This window comes from Strongylocentrotus purpuratus, unplaced genomic scaffold, assembly GCF_000002235.5.
Source record: "Strongylocentrotus purpuratus isolate Spur 01 unplaced genomic scaffold, Spur_5.0 spur5_scaffold_6, whole genome shotgun sequence".
In the NCBI taxonomy this organism is placed as follows: Eukaryota; Metazoa; Echinodermata; class Echinoidea; order Camarodonta; family Strongylocentrotidae; genus Strongylocentrotus; species Strongylocentrotus purpuratus.
Window position 1 is genome coordinate 3,144,957 of NW_022145612.1, and position 16,190 is coordinate 3,161,146.

A 16,190-nucleotide genomic window follows, 5' to 3' on the forward strand; every position below is an offset into this window, starting at 1 on the left:
TTGAAATACTTTAGATGCTTCTGTTTATTAACATCTGCAAAACACATGTGTGAACAAAACAATTTCTACAGTAAACTGAAAGTAAATGCATAAATTATGAAATCAAGAGATGGGAGGCCTTTTTGTCACTTAAATAGTCAAAGGGTAGTAGTGAACTTAAACATCACCATAGTTGTTTTTAATTTAAAACTATTAACCATGCTTACTTTTGTAAGTTTGGATCATCCATCATGGCATCCTTATCCACCGGTATCTCAGCCAGCGAGTCACTATAGCAACGCCCCTCCTCATCCTGGTGATTGGCTACAGATACAAAGAGACTGGTGATGATTTCTCGCACCAATCCCTGGATGTCAGGTACTCCAGAGGTCTCATCTCCCATCAGCTCCGTCTTGGTTTGGAGGAGGATGCGCTGAAGAGTCAGGGCATCCTACAATGGAAGCAAGAAATGACTGAAAGACTTAAAGCTGAACTTTGAAATAGAGGTACAAATATGAGTTGGCAATGCAACAATAAAAAGTTTTAATCACATGCATACACATAGAATGCATTCAGGGGCGGTATTCTGAAAACTGTGCTTTATGTTAGTGAAAGATATGTTGACTGTCATAACAAAATGAAATTGTATGGAATTAACGCTTGTTGCTGGGAATATGTTTCTCCAATGCTAATTGCATACGCAGCCAGCTCTGCACATACTTGAATAAAAGACTTGTCATAATTCTGATTTATTTAGATTTTATCCATACAATAGTCCACTGACAAAAATTCAGTGCCCAATAAACTATGGACTCACAGGGAGAGACTGCAATTATATAGAGAAATGCAAATCCAGACAATTTAAATCGTCATATTTTACATTCTTTTTAAATTGTACCTGTACTAATCTATTCTGAAAATTGTGTATTGCTTCCATCATGTAAATACATGAATAAATTCAAAACAAGAGGAAAAGTGACAAGTCTATTGTTCCATTTTGATACAGACTGAAGAAAATATATGTTAAATAGCTGACACCAGACAGACTTGGTGAAGACCTTGTGCATACCTTGTAAATGAGTGAGTCTGGTTCATTGAACTTGCATGCATTATCAAACATGAGTAGGAAATCATTGACCATGTCTTCCAGTTGATCATAGCCTCGAGATATAATCTTCTGTTGAATACGCTGCATGTCCATAGGACGCTTGATAACCTGGTAATATTCAGGATACTCCTGTATAGGAAGGGATAAATCATTTTCATCTTCATTATTGAATCAAATAAAACTGACATGGATATAACACTTTAAGAATCAACATGTATTCCTCTTTTAATGGAATGAGTGAACACACTCTCACAATTAACTACTTTTCTATTAAAAAAAAGAAGATCTTCTATTGCAGGTTTATGGGATGCCTGAATATCTGAAGGTACTTTAGATACTCCTAGAGAGAGGATGTACCATCTATATCTGTAAGACATCTTACAACAAGACATCTCACAACAAGAAATGTTCATGAATGGTGAACAGTAATTTTCATGGCAAGAAACTTTTACAAACTGCAAAACTATTGTTTTGTCAGTTGTCACTCAGTTATCTCCCAAAATGGGCAAGCCTTGCATGCATGTGAGAGTTTTTAGTTGCAGGATATAAAGGTCTATAATGTAAAATCAAATAAACATTGCATGCGAATAATCACATGTGAATAATAGCAAATAATCACTAAACATTATCCATAATCAAACAAAAGATACATCAAATTTCAAAATGAGCCTGGAATCTTCTAATTCCACACATACAACTAATGTTAATGTTACTTACATTTTTTGATGGTAGTCTAATGAATGGGGGTGATAGTTCCCGTCCATGTTGATCAGTGTAGTTCTTGATAGCATTATAAAGCTCATTCAGCTTCTGAGCAAGAGGACTCAATGTCTTAGCTGGAGATCGTTTCACTGGGGTTCTCTTCTGACCGATTGATTTCGGCGTACCACGACCACCATCGACTGTCAAGCAAAATGGAGAGAAAGGATATCATGGTATTTAAATGTCATCTATATTATTTAATTTTATATCATTTTATATCAGGGAAGGGGGGCTCCAGAAAATACATACTAAAACTAATAGCTTTTGAAATAAAAAGACTGACTAGCATATTTTTGCACGTACATGTAGTGCAATGTTTGTTCCAATAATAAGTTCCAGGTGATAAAAAAAAGGATGCAATAATTTGGGTATATGACTTCAATAAATTTCACTGAAAACATATGCAAAATCATTGTTCCATGTTTGCTAATCCTGCTGTTATTCAGTTGGGGTATGTTGTTACATTTTAGAAGATGTAGATTCTAAGTTTTATCAAAAAGTGTTCAGTGCCAAAACTTAAATAGCCTGCTATGTTTCAGAAAAACAAGAGATAAACACCATGAACTTTTATGCTGGTATTTGCCCTTGTGGGAACCAAACTAGAGTCCTCACAGAATTGTCAGGGTCTGATCTTGAGATAAATAGAAGGAGTGAAAGAATGCATGGACTCTCATTGCAGGACTAGGTAACGAGCAGAAATCACTGGTTTGCATGCCAGTGAACTTCTCTCTTTACTTGGCCCTGACGACAGATTAATTTCATTACATTTGTCTTTCAGGAGAGCCTCCAGTAGATTGGCATCCTCGTACACCATGGAGCCTTCCTCGTTGTAGTGACGAGCGTTGTCAAACATCAAGGAAAAGTCCTTCATCACGCCTTCCTCTGTTTGGTACTGTCAAGAGAGAGAAAGTGATAGAGAGCAAGGAATAATAAATTGGTGTCCGAGTAGTTTCAAACACCTAACATTAAAAGTTGCAGGAGATTTTTGCCTGCACAATATTTGACTAGGTACCACCTTACCACCAAAAATTGTCATCCTTTGGTATCCCACTATTGATTCTGATTTTCAATCCATTGGATACTCCCCAATCTCATTAATGTACTATGTGATACAAACACAATCACAATCACCCTCACCATTATAATGCCCATCACATTGGCTAACCTTCCCACACTACAGTAAATAACAATCCTTTATCCTAAGATTCTACTAACCTTTTCATTCTTAATGTTTGTTTCAATAGTCTTCATATCGATTGGTTCTGTAATGATGTGATAGTAGTCTGGATACTCCTTCTTTGATGGCTTCTCCATGAAGAGAGTGATGGGGCTACGTCCTGACTCCTCCTATACAGAAAACATGCACAAAATAGCATTCATGACATACCCCTTTCAACAGTGAAGGCTACAAGTAATATAATGAGAATTGCGTCATACCCAGACAGAGATATGTCAATCCAATGCAACTCTTTACCTGCTATTCAAAGGAAGCTTCTTGTACCACGGGGCAGCTTTAGCAAAATATTAAAAACTGTTTGTGATGCTATCTCAGAGAAAGGATAAAAGAGCAGCCTTGTATCCAACAAACACTGGGATATAATAAAAGTTACTGGGTGATCCTGCTCTTCATTATTGCTTATTGTCTGTGCAAATAAAGGAACTTGGCACACCAGCGAACAAAAAAATATGGCACTTAAAGATTTATATAACTACTGAACTGCATGCTAAAACAAGCAACTCTACATTAGTGACTCCATACCTTGTAATGCACCAGAGAAAGATAGAGGGCCATGAGCTTTGATTTCTGAGTGGCTTCAGCATCTGATCGTCTCATCTTCCAGAGTGGTACTCCACTCCTTCGTCTTCTTCCTCCTTTTTCGCTCCCTTCATCCTCACTCTCATGCTCCTTCTGTGTATGAAAATTGTATACAAATCAATGCCTTGGTTACAGTAAGGTACATCTAAATCTATACAGAACTTAAATTTTGATACACCAATGTTCAGTCACATTTCACATAAAAGGATCATTGTTTTTTTTTAGCATTATCCTTCATAGTTGAAACCTTTTATATCAATACATAATACTGCAGAAATTAATTTCAGGAATGTCAAATTTGATATGAAAGCGAAGATACTGTTCCCTTTGAGTACTGTCTGAGGCAGTACAATTTCCTTCTCACAATCTTCATAAAACAATGTTTTTTTAATTTGACGAAGTGTCTAAAATTTCCACAACTAAATCACTCACTATTCTCATGTATATTTTTTTTTCACTAGACGGAGGGAATAATTAATCAAATCCCCTAAAATGAAAGAGATTTATTTATGAATTTTGTGTTTGCATTTTCATTGTTCATGCCTTTATAGCCTGTTTTGTACTTCATTGTTCATGCCTTTATAGCCCGTTTTGTACTTCACTGTTCATGCCTTTATAGCCCGTTTTGTACTTCACTGTTCCTTAAGAGTCCTAAATGATTTCCCTGTCTAATGGTGTAGCACTATTCAGGAATGCCAGTTAGAAATGATCAGAGGGCCTGTAGACAAAAAAGCCTAAACTATGGCCTGAAAATAACTCCCCTGGGCCTGAATTGAGGCTTTTGCCTGAAAACTGGCATCTCTGACTATTTACCTTCAAGATAGGTGATACTGAAGGTACATCTTCTTCTTGTGGAGGATGAGGTGGGGGAGGAGGTGGTGGAGGTGTAGGTGGAGGTGGTGATTTAATACCCTCTAGCTTTTCCACTTCTCTTCTCTTGTGCTGCATGGCTTTATGTAGCTTCTCAGCATCCTTGTGCAGCTGGGAGGTGGGCATGTTGTAATGGTAGGCATTCTGAAACATCAGCTCCAAGTCAGTCCCAAGTTCTTCAAGGCTCTTGTATTTGTTGTTCTGGAAGATGGTTTAGAAGAGTGAAAGAAAGGAGCAAGTTGAAACTATGCTACTATAGTTTATATGTTACAGAGTCGCACAGACTTGTCATAACAATTGCAGAATTTTTTTCCAGACTGTATTATTTAATGGGTTAAAATTAAAACTAACAAGGTGTCTAAAAAACGACTTGGCAAACCTTATCTGACACCATGAAGGTTTTCAATAAATATAACTTTACTTGTACACGTATTTAACACCAACAATGTTCCAATATTCTCATGAAATACAACGATACAGTGGGGTTGTTTATATATTTTTGTTTTCCTTTTAAATTAAAGTACTTTTTTAAAATATTTTTTTATTATGCAATAGTGTAAGTGCTCCATAATTTCTGAACAGATGAGCTATAAGACCACCCCACCCCTCATTAATAAAACACCTAAGAAAACACAAAAATATGAACCATTCAATTATAATAGTCTTACCTTGAGTTTTGATCTGATTTTTGTGAGTGCAATGGGTTTCTTGATCTCTCTATAGTAGTCGGGATAGATTCTGCTGTTAGGCAATCTCATGAAGGGCTCAGATAGCAACTGTCCTAGATTGTTCCGGAAATTCAGCACAAAGTTAAAGAGTATGTGAAGAGGGTCAGGACTATCAGCAGTGTCAGCAGAGAAACTCTCATCATCCTCGTCATTGTCATCACCATCGGTAGATGATGGTACGTCTGGACCTCGGGCAGTTGAGGTGGATGAAGTGACCGAGAGGGGATGGATTGGGGGAGGTAGGGGAGGGGGAAGGCCAAAGCTTGGATGTTTACTGTCTTCTCCTGAGTAACCAGCAAGGTTAAGGGCTTCGGTGATGGCAGACTGGCCATTAGCTGATGGACGCCTGATGGACAAGAAAATAGATGAATAACGAATGAAGAATTAGGAGTATAAGGGGAAGAAATAAATTGAACACAATATCAGGCTCTAATGCTTTGCCCAACTAACAATCCACAATCAAAAAGTAGTATTAAACATCAGAAATAATTGACCGATAAATCACAAATTAAACTATTTACTTGTAGTGAGTGAAATCAAGCAGAATAAAGCGTTTGCCCACACATCAAAAATGGTTAAATTCTCTAACAAAATAAAAACCTCTATGACAAAATAAAACCATTTTGTGTGTAAATAAATATCAAGTGAGGTGACAAAATAGCTGCATACAAAATACAGCATAAAGAATTATAAAGGGCACTGCACTTATGTTGGGTCTATTTCTGGTGGCATATGTAGATCGGGCTGATTAAATGATTCTTAAAGGATTCTTACCTCTGTCTTGGAGCAACCCCACGGACTTCCTTGCCCTGTCTCTCCAACTCTGCTTTCTTAGCAGTCATGACCTTCTTCAGTGTAACAGCATCTTTATAGATCTGAGAGCCTGGTTCATTGAACTGTTTGGCATTCTTAACCATCAGACACAGATCCTTGTCCAAATCAGACAGACGGTCATATTTCTTGTTCTGCAATAGAAAGACAATGCATAGGAATATAAGATTGTACAACACATGTTCTAGTGGCAACTGCTCTACAAGTAATATCCTAATTTACTTGAATTCTCCACTTCAACCCTGTACCAAACATAATATATATCCCTAACTCAAACCATAAACCTTAAAAATCCTTACCCTGACCCTTTACCTTTTACAAAATAAAAAGTTTGGAGCAAATGTCATTATGGAAATTGCTGGAACACCCCATATAAAGGTATAATTTATCTATCAAATTAAAGTGTTGTATCGTTTGAATTTGATAAATTAGTTGTTAGTTAGGACAAAAACAATGTTATAACCGAAACTGAACTATAAAGAGGTAAAATAAAATGAAAAATTTGCTGTCTCAAAATGAAAAACATACTTGTACAATTGATCAATACAGTAAAGTGTGATTCATTTTCCATTGATTATTCATAAAGTGTTTAAAATTTACAAATATAAATCAAATTATGACATAATATAGAGGTTTCCATGAAATCTGATTTCTCAATTTTGAGTCTTAATTACCTTGATCTTGATAGCAATATCACAGAGATCGATAGGGTTGTCAATGATCTCATAATAGGCAGGGAACTCCTGCTGCCTTGGTAACTTGCGAAACATGAGACTGACGATGCGCCCAGTCACGTCTCTGTGTCCCATCACGGCAGTGAAGAGGATCTCACCCGGATCATTAGGATCATCTACTATGTATCCACTTTCCTCTAGCGGTCCTGTAGGAGCCCCATTCTCCTCCTCCTCCATAGCAGCATCATCACCTATCTCACTGGCTCCTCCTGCCTCCTCCTCCTGTCAACATGAACACATTGGAGAAGTGTTTATAATCTAGTCTATATAAAGGGGTAAGTAAGTTTCCCAGTAAGAACCCAAACATGCAGATGATAGGAGGGAGGGAGCTTGTTAATATCAGTTCATTGAAGTCTCTTAAAGCATCATTACCAATCTTGATGTCCACTGACTCCTCTTGTTACCATCAAGATATTGGAGAAGTGTTCAAATTCTAGTTTTCCCATACATAGGAGGTATGTGAGGTTTCCGCTACTAACCCACATAAGCAAATGAAAGGAGGGTGTAAGCTTGTTAATATTGATTTTTAGTCCCATTTTTACTCAAAAAAATAGAGACTCGCATTATTTTTTCTCCAAAAAAAAGCCTTAAAATTAATTTAAATGTATTACAAAAGTGACACAATTTAGAAAGGTTTCATGCAAAGAGACATAACATGCAAAAACCAAACCAAAGCAAACAAATATTATTTCCCAGCTCAAAAGATACAACGGGATGACAGTTTACAAGAGGGAATACGACTTGGTTGAATAAGGACAAATGACAGAAATGTAATAAAATGATTTGGGGAAAAAAACATCTTTGAATGATAAAATTACTGCACCATGAAACTTTGCATAGCTTAAACACTTTGTTCACTGAATGGGATCTGCACACCAATTTTCAAGCAGTTTCAATACATCATTTTTTTCCTTGTAACTCCACCTTTAGAATATACTGCTGCAAGTATGAAAAGAATAGAGATATTGACATTTTGTGGCACATACACATATAAATGTAGATGAAATTTGTATCATTATATGACATATGGTACTATCTAAAATTTGTATTCACCTCCGTTACATTTTCACAGACAATGACATTTATTATGGAGCAGGAGTTTTTTTAAAAACAAATTTATAGGGGGAGGGCTGGAAGAAGTGGATGTGAGCCTTTAAGAATACACTCTCAGCTTGGCTAAAGTAGTGTGAGGTCTTTCATGTAACTGACACACAAACTGCTTAACAAAAGCATATTCTCATTAGAACTCAACCATTCAAAGAGCTGCAAGATTCAAGAGGCATCCTCCAACTCACATATCCAATGGTCAAGTTACTTGGAATAAACAGCAAAGTTTTTGAATTAAAAATATGTTTAACTTCAAATGTATTTACAAATGACACATAGTCTTTGACATCAATGATAATGATTGTGCAAATATGTGCTAACATAACACAAACCATGGAGACACATCTATTTACTCCAACTGTTACAAAATGTGGGCAACACTTTTCAAACTGGATGCAATGCCTAAGAAAAAGATATTGTACTTGCTGCTAGATTTCTGTATATTTTGTTATAATGTACAAGATGCCTTTTTCATTTTGTTTCCAATACAAATTATTTTACAAATAAATCTAATCCTCCCTATTATAACAAATATCCACTTTGTGTTAGTAAAACTAGTTTCCCGTTTGAAAAAGGGTAAGCTTAGAAATGTAAATAGCTCGAATCACATGGGGAACAATATTAATAAAAATTGACAAGAATTGCAAAATAAGATCATTAAACATGGTTAAAGGGGAAGTCCACCCTGATATTAAGTTGATTGTTAGAAGCAGAAAATGAGAGAAAAAGGTCAGTGTAAATTTCAGCAAAAACCAATAATATATGACAGTTATGAATTTGTTATGATCAAACACAAATTGGCAAATCTGTGACCTATATTGTGAGATCCCCTCCGATTTGCCCTGTACTTGTATAGTTTTCCTTTAAACAATTTCAATCATATATTCACATTAAATATATTTGATCCAAGTATGTTTTTATACCACCAATGTAAGAAACAATCTATTTTGTCATCAATAACCAAGAAAATTAAAGTTTATGAAATGTTCTGTTCAGAGCAAATTGGAGAGGAGCTTGCAAGATAAATCACAGTGTTGCCAATTTGTGTTTCACTAATGACAACTTCCATAATTCATAACTTTCCTATTTCTAATCTACTATTGCTCAAACTTTCACTAATTTTTCTGCTTTTATTAAAGCCAACTTGATATCAGGGTGGACTTCTCCTTTAATTCTGAATACATTTTTAAATAAACATATTGCTGCTTTTATTTCTTCTTGTTTCAAAGGCATGGTATGTGACTATGTGTAACAGTCAAGAAAATAGTTTTCTTATTGTGTAGACAGGAATTTGAAGGAAGAAACAGAAACATTTGGCCTTATATTATTTAACAATCAATCTTAGCATTTTCAAAAGAAAAGCATATGCACAGTTAGGGATACAAATGTGGTATGACTGGATATGAGCAAGCAAATAGCCATGTATCAATAATAAATGGAACCAACACCTACAAAAATCAAATATTATGGGTTTTTTTAATTTGTTTTGCAACAATCATCATTTTATTCCCTCAGATATCCAAACAGATTTATATTCAATTTAACATTATACACATAAATGTGTACTATTAATATCTTCCACATACTAGTGTAGTACCTTGAAGAGTTTGTAGTTATGTAATTTTATAAATTAAAAAATAAAGAGAGCACTGAATGTAGACTTTGCTGGACAAAATGGTAATAATCAATTTTGTTACGGTGTTGGACCATTGGGGACAACAGGCCACCAATATATATACCAACCAAAGGAGTTGTCAAAATACCTGCGGAACATAGATACTACCCACCCCAGCCAGCTGAAAGGCTGGTATATGGGGATAGTCCTGTTTCTTTAAGAGGACTATGGGCGATTTCTTGGGCTCCATCGGTCTGTAGGAGCCATGAGGCTTAACACATACACTCAGACGATGAAGCTGCAATACAGTGACCCAGTACACAGAGTTAGAAGAATAACAATAAGGCACATCACAGTGTATTTCAATTGCATTGCTCACAGGCGAATATTTTCTCTGTAATCTAAATGCATGATGCCTCAATATTTTGAGGGTGCGACGGCACTAAATTGGTATAAATGATTACAAACCTTAATGAAACAAGCTGAACCAAACATAGAGTAAGGTCCTGTGAAGTACTGTAAACAGTTTGATAAAGTATGAGTTTGGGGGAAAATTCAACATTGCTGTATTAGTTTCACATTACATTTCTCAAAAAGCTACACATAAATATTCGATAAACTCCCAATCTAAATCTAAAATGATTCATGTTACTTATGAGGCAATATGAAGACAGATATATTCATTTCAATGCTTGCATATGTGGAAATCTTCTACAATTTATATTATTTTCACAAAATCAACCGTTTTTTCTGAAAAGAAATTATTTCATGACAGTACCAAAAACTTACAATCATTCACTTTGAGTCTCTTACATTATCATTACATGTACATTACATGTATACAATACACTTAAAGGTAATGGAGTTTTGGTATAGGGTCATGAATTTGGTTCAAATGAACATATTGGAAGCATATGTGATCTTACAATATTCAGTAATCGTTGTTGCGATTGAAATCGAGCCTAAATTTATGAAATTGTAAATAATAAACTCTATATGTTGTATAGCTCCCTCTCAAGGTCAAGATATTAATTAAGCTATAAAACAATGTTTCTTGGCTAAAATAGACCGATTAGCTATTCCCGTTTGGAAATCATATATCACAACTACATATTCTGAGATTTTCATGGTCGCAGCTACCATAGTACGGCCATAGGCGCTATTTGAAATTTATCAAAAATACCGGGAGCACCGGTAAATTTTTATATTCCATTTTTCTCAAAAGCAGAAGTGTTTTAGGGGCTAAATTTTCTAGTGCTTATAATAAATCTACAGGTGCATCCAAATATATCAAAATTGTAAAGAATCATTCTAATTTTCAAAATTTCCCAAAACTTTGTATTACCTTTAACACTCAACACTAATATCAATCATAAAAATGACATGCTTACTGCATATTACAATGCAATTTAATCCATTCATTAGCCTCACTGGTCTTACCTGATTTTCATCATTGCTTGTTGTAGGAACTTCTTTAGGTTCAGAACCTTCTAACAGTTCTCTACGAGATTGGAGAAACACAGTCCATAGCTCTATGGCATCCTTGTGTTCCTTGGAGTTTTTCTGTTTACAAAAATGAGCAAGAGACTTTACTTACAGGCCTAAAATAAAATGTATACAAAAGATCCACAATCTTTTGATTGCTTGCAAATAAATGACTGAAGTTCTTCTTCTTTTTTTTTAAATTGAATATTTTTGTATAAATTTACCTCCATTTTCTCAATTTGACACTCAAAAGCAGAAAATCTATCTATTAGATCCCTGTTATCATTAACAAAAAAAAATCAAATTAATTATTGATTTTAGATGTTATTAAAGTATGCACTGAATACTTTTACTGGTAAATATAATGCCTCCCCTCCGTCATCACCTTCACAAATATAGCGTATAAGCATGAAAATTAGCCAACTGGAAAAGGAGAAAAAAAACGTTCACAAAATATTAATGAAGAACACTTGAACAATGAACTTTTGCAAATATGCGGAATTTTGCAAATCTTATTATATTTTGACCCCCCCCCCCCCATTTCATTTCTTCTTCTTTTAATGAAGTAGACTGTGTATCTCTCTTACCTCGTAGTAGGCCTGTGCATTATTGATCATCAGCTCTACATCAACTACCATGTCATCTACTGTGTCATATTCTTCTGTCTTCATGCGCTGCTGAATCTTCAGCATGTCAATGGGTTGGAAACCACCTCATAATATTCTGGAGTAGTCCTAAAGTCATAAAATGATACACAGATTTGTAACATTTAAAGTCATCTCAGTGCTACTCTTATCAGATAATTAATGGGTTGTCTTTAAAAAAATAACCGCTCTGGGACGAAACTGCACACATGTCTCTTTCTCCTGGTAACACAATCCTTTATGATTGATAAATGGCTTCACACAACTTAAAATAATTTCATAATAAATGATTATAAAATTAAAATCAAATTTCATAATAAATTCAATCCAATTCAATCCAAACAGTAAATGGTTCTTTTCAAAATACCCTTTTTTTTCTTATTGGATAATCTATAATATGATATGATACTAGGGCAGTAGCTGCATTATATAAATGGACCCATTAGTATCATTATTAAGGAATGGTAAACAGATCTTGAAAAGGTCAACTTCAAACTTTTTTTCACAAACCTAAACATGTATTGATGTAAATTTAAAAACATGTAAACTATAAAAGAGACCAACTGGTACAATACAGCTCACATCATTTTTTTTTTTACAAGCAAAGAAACCGATGTGTTTACCTCCTCTTTGGAATTCTGATAAGAGCTTCACATATTATTTTGCCCTCTTCATTCTTGTAGTTCCTGATGATGTCATACAACTCCTGAATTACCTCACCCTGTAGTTTAAAAAAAGAGGCACAATCATTATTCAACACAATGCATAGAAATACATGTAGATACAATATAACTTTTCTTGTTTCTGTTATAGCATCCATGAGTTAATGGAAAATAATATAGTTGCTCATTTCTGGATACATTTAGGAAAAGCTGCATTTCATCAAAAGAATGACACAAATTCAAAGTGTCTACTTGGCAATAGCCATTCTTTATTCAACTCTCTCACATGGTGCACCCGCAAGCCTACTGTATAACTATTTTATGATTATTAAGTTTTTTTTTCTTCTTCCGGCAACAGAATCACCTACATGTAATAGCTATCACCCTTGATTAGACATGTAAATCCTTAAACTGCATATCATTTGTTAGGTAATCTGTCTAATAAATTGTACAGACAAGATTTTTTTCACATTTTAAAAATGGATACATGCTGAGCTAAGTTGATCATTTATCTATTAACAACACCAATCAAAGATGAATTAATATTTTTTGTGTGAGAAAACTACTACACTCTACTTACAGGATCATTAATGTTGATAGACTTTTTTCTCCTTTTGATGGCAACAGAAGTTGGAGAGGTGTGGAGATCGTCCTCATCTCTCACATCGGAAGTGGTTGATCTACGTCGCTTCGACATTGTTTTCAAGTTTTAACAATCACAACACTCATAGAGAAATCTGAAAATATAAAACAGATTTGTACTTAAGTAAGGCTCCACACTTACAATGTATGTTTAGGAAGCATGTAGAAAAGTAACTTACATACTAGGTACAATCCATGCATGTGCTTTAAGTTCAACCGGTCTCAGCCTCATTGGCCAAGAAGGGCGAAAAGTTTGGTGCTTGTTCAGAAACGTATCCAAAATTTGATCCGTAAGTACGGCATGGAGATACCATACCTTGGATATCATACCTTGGAAGTAGGCATAAAGTTATACAAAACTTATTTGCCCCTCGGTGTCCGTTAGTGGGTTACTGTTGAATTCGGCGTTGTGCAGTTACGGATGAACATGGACAGTTGAATAGTTCATCAGGGTTAAACTTGTCCTTCTTTAGTGACCAGTACTTGTCAAGATTTGATTTGAAAGAATTGAGTGATGGACTTTCTGCTACATATGATGGGAGACCATTCCATTTGTTTACTACTCTCTGTGAAAAAGAGCTCTGCCTCAATTTAGATTTTACATGTTTCTTTTGTAGTTTGAACTGGTGACCTCTTGTTACTGTGACAGTGGAACGATGAAAGAAATTAGTTGACTGGAGGTCGTCGATTCCATGCAGTATCTTATAGACCTGTAGCATGTCGCTTCTATGACGTCTGTATGATAATGAAGGCAAATTTAGTTGCTCTAGCCGTATATTGTACTGAAGACTTCTGAGAGGTTGTAAGAGTTTAGTTGCACGACGTTGAACTTTTTCCACTTTGAGAATATGTTTCTTCTTATAAGGGTGCCACATGGGAGAGCAATATTCTAGTGCCAGTCTCACAATTGACTTGTATAACTGTGTGAGTCCCTTGTTGTCCATAGTTGAAAAAGTACGCTTGATGATCCCTAATTTCCGGTTTGCAGCATTGTAAGCAGTGTCAATGTGATTTGAAAAGGACATTTTATCATACCCAAAATGAAGTAAATATTCATTAAATGTCCAAATAAAGATCATGAGTTAAAAGTTGTTATGTTTATTACCCGCTTTGTGTCAATTTTCTTGTTATTTTTTCGGAAAAACCATGATATTAGTATAGAATCTACAAATTTTCTCAGGTTTCACGGCAAACCGCTGCAGAATACAAGGGCATACTGATGCTGGGTTGCAGGCGCGGGCGTGCGTGCCCCCGTGTGAAGTTATCTACCATAATGAGGATCTGAACAAGCGCCAAAGTTCTAGGCCTAGGCCTAGAAAGAAACGTACGACTACGTTAATTTGTTCAGCAAAATTAAAGACGACCCGCAACTATATTTCCAGTGTTTATTATCTCGAGGAACATTTAGATTTTAGCCTTTTACTTTTAAGGAAAAAACCTTGATCTTGATGATTGATCCAAAGTTTCCAAACAATTTTTTTACTTTTTTAGGAAGGCACACTTCTCAACACACGGGACTGTGAACCAATCTGCACGCAAGCTGAAGCGGCAGACACCATTGGCATTGCATTGCTACTTGCTAATCGAATACCCCCGTGCACCTACTCTTAATACCTCTCTCAATCCTACTTTTCTTCCATTCTTTCTCCTTGAATCTCACATCACCAGGTACTAATACAAATTATAAAAAAAGAATACTTACCTTTTCTCACAATATCTGCAAGTTTCTCTCGATTTTGTGCCGCGAAGCTATTATTATTAGAGTTTTAGTAATTTAGACAAAGAAATAATGTAACCAGCAAACGTAGAGGGCAGACGCTCTGCCAAACATAAATAGTGTCCCAGGTAAACATACGCAAGCACAGGGCCAAAGTCAAATATCATGCTTCGTTTTTGAGTTGGTTGGTTGATTGATTGATTGATTGATTGATTTTTATTCGACAAGCATCCAACATACAACAATATACAATAATAACACAATAAAAAATAAGTCAGCTTGAACAGGATAACCCACGAAAGCTCGAGAGCTTATTTCCAGTGGCAGTGGGGTCCATTACAGACATGTACAATTATTAAGTTAAAATAGTAATATTTACAGACAGATAAGAAAAATAAAAGAATTACTTATTAAAGATAATAATAAAAATAACAACATTAAACCATGGAGATAAAATTAAACTGATGATAGAAATTATAATAAGTTCAAGAAGAAAAAGAAGAAGGAGAAGAAGAAAAATGAGGAGGAGGAAGAAAAGGAAAATAATGATGAATTTGTAAAATTTCTATAACGTACGAAAACATAAGTATATACAAAATTAAAAAGTACCGGCAGAAGAATACAAATTTAACTCATATAACATGTCATTCACTTCTTTTCTCTGACTGTCAAGTATTAGGTATTCCTTTAATTTCCTCTTAAAATGATCATAGTTTTCTATTTCCTTTACACCATTGGTAAGGGAATTCCAATGTTTTATGGCATTGTAATAATACGAATAATAACTTCACAAACAATAAGCACGCCTTAATTTATTCGAAAAACTTCTTATTTATAAATTAAAATTAGGGGCGTCGCTCAGTGGCGGATCCAGGTGGGGGGAGGCCCGATGCCCCACCCCTCCCCTGGCTCAAGGGGGGGGGGTGCAATTTTTTTCAAATTTTATAGAGAAAGAAGACGATTCGTTGTACCATTTTTTACTCAGTTTTTATTCAGTTCCCCCCTCCCGCGTGAAGCGCGAAAGCTTTGACGTTTCATTACAGCTAGAGAAAGAAGACGATTCATTGTACCATTCTCGACTCTTAATCATTGTCTGCATTTTTAAATGTGTTTATGGGTCCGATAAAAAGTAAAAGTTCGGCCGACCGACATAATATATATCACCGACTTCAAAATTTTGCATTGATATAGTACACAATGATCGAGCAAGAATACCGACACAGCGGACCTGACACAGCAACATTATCTATCTTGCTCCGTCGTCGTGGCGACTCCACCGGTCCACCCAACATCCCCCTCTTTTTCTTACTCCCACCCCTTTCATCCCCAGTTTCTTTTGCTTCCTTTCTCTCTTTAATTGTTCTTCTTTTTCCTTTTCACCTTTTCTTTCTTTTCTTTTTTCCTTTCTTTCCTCTCCTTCCTCTTTTCTTTTTGCTCTTTCTTCCTCTCTTCTCTTTCCTTTCTTTTCTTTCTTTTCTTTTTCTTTTTTT

General features: G+C 35.4%; 1 protein-coding gene across 1 annotated transcript in view; it reads right to left on the reverse strand.

Moving 5' to 3' along the window:
- LOC591730 (protein polybromo-1) overlaps positions 1-14,795 on the reverse strand; it is a 40,303-nt gene extending 25,508 nt beyond the window's left edge. The window contains 17 exon segments of the mRNA XM_030972839.1: positions 207-430; positions 1,049-1,216; positions 1,805-1,989; positions 2,615-2,741; positions 3,065-3,196; positions 3,609-3,758; positions 4,479-4,736; positions 5,204-5,609; positions 6,038-6,228; positions 6,769-7,050; positions 9,699-9,848; positions 10,991-11,113; positions 11,623-11,741; positions 11,744-11,769; positions 12,303-12,400; positions 12,922-13,078; positions 14,686-14,795. Coding sequence (XP_030828699.1) covers positions 207-430; positions 1,049-1,216; positions 1,805-1,989; positions 2,615-2,741; positions 3,065-3,196; positions 3,609-3,758; positions 4,479-4,736; positions 5,204-5,609; positions 6,038-6,228; positions 6,769-7,050; positions 9,699-9,848; positions 10,991-11,113; positions 11,623-11,741; positions 11,744-11,769; positions 12,303-12,400; positions 12,922-13,038 — 2,756 coding nt within the window. The 5' untranslated portion in view covers positions 13,039-13,078; positions 14,686-14,795.
- Between the last annotated feature and the right edge of the window lie 1,395 nt (positions 14,796-16,190).